General features: G+C 39.7%; 1 protein-coding gene across 2 annotated transcripts in view; it reads right to left on the minus strand.

Moving 5' to 3' along the window:
• Positions 1-390: 390 nt before the first annotated feature.
• mtdha (metadherin a) overlaps positions 391-10,600 on the minus strand; it is a 49,949-nt gene continuing 39,739 nt past the window's right edge. For both annotated transcript variants that reach the window (XM_084311703.1, XM_084311702.1), the window contains 3 exons: positions 4,195-4,308; positions 3,642-3,696; positions 391-2,345 (listed from right to left, as the gene is read on the minus strand). In XM_084311703.1, the coding sequence (XP_084167829.1) occupies positions 2,245-2,345; positions 3,642-3,696; positions 4,195-4,308 (270 nt within the window). In that variant the 3' untranslated portion in view covers positions 391-2,244. The remainder of the gene's footprint in view (positions 2,346-3,641; positions 3,697-4,194; positions 4,309-10,600) is intronic.

The following is a 10,600-nucleotide window of genomic DNA, read 5'->3' on the forward strand; positions in this document are numbered from 1 at the left end:
ATGCTAATTAGTTTCTATCAAACCATATTTTTTTGATTTCTTCATTTCAGATGTGATGACCTCTAAAAGCTGCTGTAATTATGTGAGCACATCTCTCTCTGTATATATATATATACACATGTACACACAGAGTATAGGAGACTATTATTGTCCACCAAACCAGGCTGACAGTGGAGCAGCTCTCAGAATTGTCTCATAAAACCAAGAAAGGTTATTATGACTATTATTTCTACTTTTGGAAGATTTGTTCATGTTCAGAAATCAAAGGCAAACTTTCATGATTCACTGGAATAACGTACATTTTCTTTTCCTCTTTAAAGACAAAGTTGTGGGTATAATACACAGTAATATCAAGCATTTGTTTAATTAAAAATTGCTTTACCAAACAAACATAGAAATTTCATTTTTATTTCTTCGATAAACAAAATCATTCTCAAAATCAAATCCTAAGGACAAGTTTATAAATAAATTGATTGAATCATTATCATCTTAATCATCATTAAAAACAAAGAAATACAGGTGTCTGTAGCTACACCAACATATCATGTCCTTGATGACTGATCAAGTCTACAAAGATCTGGGCAAAAATACTGTACCGCCACCAGCCAATCAACAGCTTGACGGACTAAGGCTTGTTGAATACACACTCAAAGCCCAACGAAAACACAGCTGTTTCAATTTCTGCTAAAGCAAATATCTACGGAAAATGCTCAAGTCCACATTTCCATCTCGCAAAGGCTATACACACACACACACACTGAGTGGTACTACAGCAACTCCTACAATTGACAGCGAGTCATCCGTCCATTTCATGTAATCAACCTATACAAGAAATTGTTATCAAAGTCATGCAAAGATTAAATAAATTTTTGACATCAATCAAAACTTGCAGGTGGATGGAAACTACAGTATATTAAAAAAGAAAAAAGGACGCAACACGAACACAACTACAGGTTAAGGCCATAAGAATTCAATTCCTGATAGATATGCCATTATGAAAACAAGACCGACGTCACGTGGAATTAAAGCTGCTCTATGTCCCGCCCTCTTCTCACCCTCGCTCTATGCCCCTCCCTCTTCTCTATGCCCCACCCTCTTCTCACCCTCCGCCTTCATCTGCTTCCATTTTTCACATCACAGAAGGACTTTCCCATCGTCAAAAAAAACAACAGGAAGTCAGTAACAAAACTAACAATTACACATTTCACATTCCGCAAAAGAAAATGGGTATTAAAAAAAAAAAAAAACACACGCATGAAAAAATATCAAAAGGAAGTGGATACAGCCTTTTGCACATTGCAACCACAGAGAATAGGAAAAAGCCCTTACAATCTGTACATATGGCATGGCTTTTTCCAGCACAGAGGTTGGAAGAAAAGAAAAGATCATCTTGACAGCTAATATAGAGTGCAATAGGGACCATCACTGTCTAAAAAAAAACACATCAATGCACAGTAAGGAAAGACAAAGTCAGAATGAGAAAGGTAGAGAGAATACTAGTGCCATGACCCATGACTGGCGTCACTGCAGTGTGGGGAAAAAATAAATAAAAACACACAACCTCAAACCAACCTAGTGGTGCGTTTCTGTACTTCATATCTCATAAAGTTACCACTGCCCCCTGGTGGTTGATATTAACTGCTGCATACAGTATCAGCAAGCCGCCCATTTGGTACAGATTCAGAATCCAGGATGGGTTTACCCACTCCAAATAAAAATCTTAGCCTTTTGGAGTCAAATCTTTGAAGCCAATTTGTGACCAGCATTCAAGGAGCAACTTTATGCCGAAGCTTTCAGTAATTCAGTGTTCATCATACTCATTAAATGAGTACAAAGTGCCACACAACAGAATAAAGTAAACTTCTCTTGAAAACTTCTGTTATTTTTTCTACATTTGGGTTAACAATCATAAACAAACAAACAAACACAAAAATAATCGACCTTTTGATGCCATTGAAAAATAATCGTTTAGAAATTGTACCACCCCTGCAAAACCAACACTCCTGACCCCAACCCCCCCCATTTGCAGTGAAGCGCATAGTGCAAATCAGATCAGATGTCAGTCCGTGGGACCTTCACTGGTTCACGCTGGTGAGCCAAGCAGCTCCACTGCTCACTCGCTCGTCTTTCTTTTTCTTAAAACTTCATATAGAAAAAAGTACAGTCAATTTATCCCACAGAAAGAAAAAAAATCTGTACCTGGTAAATTATTGCATTTTTACACACTGAACAATCATTTGCATATTAATTAAAAGTGGATATTCTTTCCATCTGACTTGCTGTCTCTCTCCGCACTTTTTTCTTCTGAGACGGCTTCGGAGGCTCCGACGTCTGCTCCGACTTTTCTGGAGAAACAGGAAGAAATGTCAAACTCATATTTATTGACTGGCGATTATAATTATGGCTGGTATAGTGATATTCATTGTATATATATCTTCCATCAGTGTCACCGTATCTGGCTTTTTTTTTATATTCATTCTTTATTTCAACTCAAAGATTAATTGAGGGCAAGCCCTCATTTCTAATGACGTTGAGCGTACAAACATAATAATAAATGCATGATAAATACAGTAAATATACAGGAAACAATACAATATACAATTTGTATTGTGCAAAGTGCAGTCATAAGGGTTTGTAAAAAAAACAAACAAAAAAAGCCCTGTAGTATTATGGTGGAATGGTTGGTGATTAAGGATTTAAACGGACCATGATATTGAGTTTTAGAGTTTGTTGTATGATGTTCCACATGTCAGGAGCACAGAAGCTAAAAGCTGATTTCCCAAGTTCAGTACAAACTCTAGGTGCTTTGAGTGTGAGACAGTCATTGGAACTGGCTCTATTCCTAAACAAGAAGACTGTCTTTCTGCTAATCACAGGGTAGCTGGCTCTATTCCTATACAAGGAGACAATATTCTGCCAGTTTACTGGCAAGAACGGCCACATTATATTTAAATGTGCATCTTTCATCAAGCCAGATACTGAGGTATTTATATGCTGATAATCTCTATGTCATACTCATTCACAGTAGATATATGGAAGTCATTGCGAACAACATCTTTGGCTTTAGAAAACAACATAAATGTTGTCTTACTAGCATTAAGCACCAATTGAGACTAATAAGTACACCTTGCAAAGCATTAAAAGAGAGTTGTGATATAGTGAATCATAATCATAAATCAACTCAAATCTTAATTGTTCACAAAATGTTCAGAAATATTTAAGAATGTAAAATGAAAATGTGATCACACTTCTAATTACCACACAGTTTAGTATGATGATCATCGATTGGATTAACATATATTTCCCATTCCTAAGCAGATATTGTGATATACAGTATAATATCGATAGTAAACAGATTCCATATGATCATTGCCATGTTTATATTTATCCACAATGCTCAGCCCCAATTTGAATGAATTAGAAAGTAATTAGAAAGTGCAAAAACGTTGGAGCTCAAAGAAATGTTGATGAAATTGAGGCAAAATTATTTCATTTGCAAACAACGCTACATAAATGTATTTTCAAATAGTAAAACGAGTTGAATAAGAATGTATATACATTACCGGTATTATTATTATATAACATAATGCTGTATGTTCACATCAAGGAGTGTATATATACTGTAACTCATGAAGACCTACTGCTCTGGGAGGACAGGGCGGTCGAGGCCGCTGCAGAAAGCTCTGCACTGATCACCTGAAAATAAATATAAAGCAATTGTAATTAATTAATTAACAAACATGACTTTCATGCATTTACATTTAAAATTTGGCATGTATCAAGTAAATTAAACATCAATTTGGCTCAATAATCATAATTTAGCCAAAGATTTGATGCATCACCGCAGTTCAATTCCTTTTGAAACATTTCTAAAAAGAAAAGTATGACGGGTACAAAAATGTCACAGGAATAATTAGGCAATAGCCAAATGTATGCAACTAAACGCTTACACCAAATGATTAGTTCATAGATTAATAGATTGACTATTTTTATTATTTATTCTTCAGATCCATGCAATCGAATTTCCACATACAGTACATATCAATGAGTCACCATTTTCTTCCTACACCCACAGTGAAAATTACTAACTAAGTGTCATGTGTGCCTCTCTGAGCGTCTGGCAAAGTGCCAAAGCTATAAGATAACGTGTCGAGGCCACAAGACATCAGACACCAGGAGGTCATCTGCTCCAACCTGGGCTGCAGCAGCGGCGCCTTCTTCCTCTGCTCTCTTCTTCTTCTTCTTCTTCTTCTTGGATTTGGCCCCTCGCCCGGCCAGATCCTCAGACTCCTTCTCATCATCCAATACCTGGGTGGAGATGATATCAACGGAAAGAGACAGAAGTATGTTGATCAATGATCAACATTTTTAAAAGAAAGAAAGGAAAGAAAACCCTTTCGAAATATAAATATATATTATAAATATAATATAAAAATAAAATGATTTAAAAATATATATATATAAAATGTTTATGTCAGCATGCTCTCCTCACTACCCACCACCAAAGCTGAACTCAAATTAATTTACTGTATGACTTGGCACTTCTTCAGCCAAGCAATGTAAGAACTACCATAGAATCTGTGGGTTTCTATATGGCAATTTTAAAACCATTTTCATACAAGTGGGAATTAAATTGAAGACAAACGACAAACAAACCCCATTAACTAAATATGTAGGTAACTCTACAGAGCAACCTTATAAAATAAGTAAAATCAATATCCATCAAAACTCAGTTATCAAAAAACATCAAGGCCAATTTCAGACTTTTTAAAAGGACCATTGGATAATAATAATAATAATAATAATAATAATAATAATAACTTTATTTATATAGCACCTTTCATACATGGATTGCAGCTCAAAGTGCTTCACAGAAAATAGCATAAAATGAACATAGGCATACAATTTGTATACAGTTGACAGAATAAAAGCAATGCATAAAGTGCAGACATCGGGAGCACTTCCTGCTTCTGCTATGCAAGCTGCTTTTCACTGTCGCTCCGTGTTTTTCTACCTATCGCTACCTTAATGATTTATTATAGCCCTTTCAACTCTAAATACTCTGTATGTTAACTCCCAGTTCCTATGGTACTTCTCCAGAACTGTGAATTTATTTATTTAGATTTATGACCGCAGTACTTCACCGAAAGGACGAGTAGCGAGATCTCTCCGTGGGAGGACCGGCGAGATGAAGAAGTCTCCGTCTTATCAGCTACACACAAAGGACTATGTCGGGCACTGCTGAAGTCGAGGATATTTATGAAAGGCGAGAATACTTCATACTTCATTTTGAGTTTTAACGAGACGGAAGACGACAGTGGTTTTGGCTGTCTGAGTAATAGCACAGCTCCAGGGCAACGGAACTCCCCGTGTAGGAGAGAGCGACGGAAGCTGCCCCGTTTAGGAGAGAGCGACAGACAGCTCTCCTGTATGATATTTCATAAAGACCCCGGTTGTGAAGTGAGTGACCCACCATCACCACCACCACCACCACCACCACCATCACCACCACCACCACCATCACCACCATCACCATCATCACCACCACCACCAGCTAAGTACCTAGCTTAGCTTCAGTTTAGCCTAACCTGAAAAGACAGGAAATAAGGGAATATGCCGGGACTCGGCTCTCCCACAGAATGTACTAATTGCTTGAAGATGAGTATGAAGATTGTAGAGCTGGAGGCTCGGGTTTCTGCCCTGTACCAAATACGGCAGAATGAGCAATTCCTTGACTATGTTTGAAGCTACTACAAATATAGCCAACAATACCATGATTGAAACCTGGCCTATGCTAGTAGCTACAGAACAGCACCACCCAAAAGACAGTCCTTGGCACAACCAAGGAGCTAGACCAAAGCAGTGGATCACTGTCAAGGAAAAAAGAAAAAAACGAACCAGGACCTCACCCCCGGTACCGCCAGGAAATAGTTTCAACCTACTCTCAGAAACATGGATATCAACACCCAAAGCAAAGAGACATAGAAGCGTGGCTAACAACGCTAACGAAGCAAACAGCGGGCGAAACGGAGCTCACGCTAACGACGCTAATAGCAAGAATACCGGAGCTCACGCTAACACTAGCGAAGCAAACAGCTGGCATGCCGGAGCTCACGCTAATGCTAGCGAAGCTAACAGCCGGCACATCGGAGCACACGCTAACGACGAGACGACGAGGAAAACAGAGCCACTAGCGACACGGCTAGCAAACACGACCCAGACCGAGCGAACGGCTAACAGCGAAGAGACTATCATGCGCCGAGAACGTCGCGGTAGCCAACGCCGAAGGTACGGGACCAGCGTTAACATGCCGGCTATTGAGAAGGCTAACGAGGCTTCACCAAGGCCACAGGACTGTGGAAAGAACCGGCAGACTAGGCCTAGCCCAAAAACAAACGGCCCCAAAACTGTTGGAAAGAAAAATGCTAACCTCACACGGAAAATAGACTGTATACTGATTGGAGATTCCACAACAAGGTATGTGGAGATGGCAAACACAGAAAATATCTGTCTAGACAATACATCTGTCAAAGAGCTGGCCGAAAAACTTCCAACACTAATCAGACCGGGAATAACAAAAATTGTCATTCACTCTGGATCGTTTGACATCCTGCGAAAGAAGACTGGCACAGAGACTTTGAAAGACGATTTCACACGTTTAATGAACACACTAGACAAACATCAGTCTGTGTACACAAACACTGATGTGTCCATCAGTGGACCAATTGCATGCTTTCGCAGAGGACAGGAAGCATTCAGTCGACTCCTAAATTTTAATTCATGGTTAGGGGCTGCATGTCTCGTACACGGCCTGAAATTCATTGACAACTTCAATATTTTCTGGAATAACCCAGAACGTTTTCAAAGAAATGGCTTCTTCCCAAATCGCTTAGGTTCAAAGCTCCTATCAGCAAACATGCGTCATGCCTTGATGGCCTCCAAGAATATTAAGCTCATACCAGCACGAGAGATAGTCATGAAGGACACAATCTCACCACGGATTACAGCAGCACAAGACGTCCCGTCCCCCCCCCATATCACACAAGGCCATCTCGTCTGATCAAATGTCCCCGAAAGCACAGTACAGTCAGTACGGTGCAGAATAGCACAATTGCCATGCCATCTCTCAAAACATACAAGTAATCCTAACCAGCCAATGGCATGGTGAAAAATATACACCATCAATGCGTTTACCTGCTATTAACCTCAGGGCCATCACGGTCAAGCCAAAGCAGACCTCCTCTAAAGAAGTCCAACAAATAAAATTAGCTTTCCTAAATGTCAGATCACTGAATAATAAAACTTTCTTAGTAAATGATCTGATTAAAGAAAATAACTTAGATTGCATCTGCCTAGTAGAGACATGGCTAAATAATGACACAGCTACATCAATAATGATAGAAGCTTGTCCACCAGACTATAACTTTTTTCAAATACCCAGAAAAAATTAAAGGGGCGGAGGAGTAGCAGCAATCTTCTCCTCAAAACTCTTGTTTAGAATCACAGAACTAGGCCAGTTCATGTCAATGGAATATCTTGCTGTTGTGAAGGGCCAGATTAAACCGAATATATATATTTATTTATATATATATATTTAATTGTATTTGTATATTCTCTAATATTCCCTGATATCCCTTGTATATTCCGTGTACAATATGCATTGAATATCCATTCTAGCCTACTGAACATCCCATAATAGTCTCCATTCTACTATTGGTCGAGACCTTGGTGCCAGGCTGCCATACCCCTCAGACCCAGTTCAAACGTACCGCTCCACATGTACGAACAAGTCCTAGTTCCGCGTAGGAATCTGGCTACCGCACCACTAATGGGACTATTTGTTCATAGTGCGTATATATACTGCGCTACTAAAGTAGGACTTTCTTTTCAGTCCAGTTTCTTACCCTCCAATAGAGTCACAGACGTAAAGCCTCCCCGCGACGCCACGTGTGGGAGTAAGGCCAAGTTCGCCTACCATCGGTATTGAGACATCGTGTATATTAATATTTGAATAGTCATATTTGGCACTATATCGTCGAGTTGGACGTAGTCTATTAAGCTAATAATAGTCTGTTAATATATAGTGCTTCGTGCGGTGAGAATACTACCGTAGTCAGTACCCCATCGTTTCGGGCAGAGAACTGGCTGCTTACCCAGGGTGGTTGACCCCATGTGAAGCTGCACCCGAGGAGCCCCAGAGCCGACGAGCGAGTGGACCTGTATACCGGATTATTCTACCGACGACAGCCCGCCTTCCCAGGCACGGATTATGCTTTGTATACTTTGATTATTCCATGGATAAAGACCCCCGACACTGCCGTGTGTTGGAACCCCCCCCCCTGGAGAGGACGCAAGGTGAGGAGACGCTCTGCAAGACGAGGTCGCTTCACGTCTCTCCCCCGTGGACCGGAGAGAGCCGGCCCACAAAGAGTCCACCTGCTTTCATCTGTGGTCCAAGGATCGCCGGCGCATTGAACGGCACTACAGTGGGTTCACCTGGGATACCCTTGGCCGGACGAGGCAGCCGGATTCTACCCCCCCCCCCCCTCCTACTCCTGTCGGCTTACAAGCGACCGGATTAACCCCCCCTTAGTGTATCTAGTATATAATCATTAAAGTATCATTGCTGTTATTCCTTAACTATTCCAGGTCGTATATTTACCACCTGCGCCATCAGAGATTGGACATTCTCTATTGATATACCGACGAATACTCTTTGCCATAAAAGTGCATACTATTTCAATTCATAAATGTAATTAAGTGATTAAGTGCTTGCTCTACACACCATTGCTGTGTAGTAATAAACGCATACTTCGACTTCGTACATTTGTGTTGGATCCGTTTCATCTACGTGAGAGTGTTTATGATAATATATTTATGCCGTGTACTGGGTGGCCGAATATTAAGTACAAAGGTAGTGGTAGTAAGTATCATATCTAGTAATACAGTCAGGGAATTGTACCCCTCAGTTACACTTGCCATTGAACTAAAAACAGAATCAACTATTATTGTCACAATATACCGCCCGCCTAGACACTCACCAGTATTTATACAGGAGCTCTCTGAACTGATCTCACTATGTGTTACCGGATATGATAAGGTGATCCTAAATGGAGACCTGAACATCCATTTTAATAAGAAAACAGACTCCAAAACTATGGAACTAAAAAATCTACTGGATAGCTTTGACCTAATACAGCATATAACAAATGCAACTCACCGGCTTGGGAATACACTAGACTTAGTTATAACAACAACTGGGCTAAGCATAACAAATATCTCAATAACTGAATTACCTCTCTCCGACCATCACTGTATATTTTTTGATACTCAAATAACCCTTACTAAAACAAAAAAAGAAATCATAGTTAAAAAGAGGCTCCTAAACGACAAAGCTGAATCAAAGTTCATTGATCTTATCAGACTACATGAACCACACAATCATGACAGCTCTCTAAATGAAATGGTAGAAAATCTCAATGATGCAATGTCATCTATATTAAATTCTGTCGCCCCATTAAAAACGAAAAAGAAGAAAACTAGAGCCTCGCCCTGGTTAAACTATAATACGGTCAACGAAGAAAAAAGGAAATGTCGTGCAGCGGAGCGAAAATGGAGAAAAACAAAAACCACCATATGCTGTGATATATACAAAGATGCTTTAACTGCTTATAATAAAACCATCCGCTTAGCAAGGAAAGATTACTTCTCTAAAATCATTACAGAAAATGCTGGAAACTCCAGAATCCTCTTTTCCACTATTAATGTACTACTCAACACTGCCCCTACACCTCCTCAGTCATCAACGGTTAAGTGTGAAGAACTTGCACTATTCTTTAACAACAAAATAACCTTGATCAGGGCCAGCATTACTCATGATGGAAATAAAGTTGATTGCGGCAAACCGTGCAATGTAACCATGAGAAGTTTCACATGCATCACATTAGATGTACTCTGCAAAACTGTCTCAGAATGTAACTCCTCCACCTCAGACATTGACCCTATACCTGCAGCTTTCTTCAAACGGGTATTTAATAGTGTGTCAAGCCCTGTGCTAGATATCATAAACACTTCCCTTAGGACTGGTATTTTCCCGGATGCCTTTAAAACAGCAGTTGTAAAGCCATTACTAAAAAAACCTAACTTGGATAGTAATGAAATGGCAAATTATCGTCCAATATCCAACCTACCATTCATTAGTAAAGTACTTGAAAAGATAGTTTCAGTTCAAATAAATTCCTTTCTTGAAGAAAACAACATCTTAGAAGAATTTCAGTCAGGATTCAGAAAATATCATAGCACTGAAACTGCCCTCACCAAAATAATCAGTGACCTCAGACTAAACTCTGACGAGAATAAGATCTCCATCCTTATCCTGTTAGATCTCAGTGCAGCATTTGATACAATCGATCACGATATTCTAATCGATAGTCTTGAAAACCATGTCGGTTTCTCAGACCATGTGCTAGGCTGGTTTAAAACATACATCAGAGGGAGGAAATTCTATGTTAAACTAGGAGATCACATGTCTGATATATACGACAACAACTATGGAGTTGCACAAGGGAGTTGCTTAGGTCCTTTACTCTTCTCCCTTTAC

Source organism: Notolepis coatsorum (genome assembly GCF_963971535.1).
Source record: "Notolepis coatsorum genome assembly, chromosome: 4".
NCBI lineage: Eukaryota > Metazoa > Chordata > Actinopteri > Aulopiformes > Paralepididae > Notolepis > Notolepis coatsorum.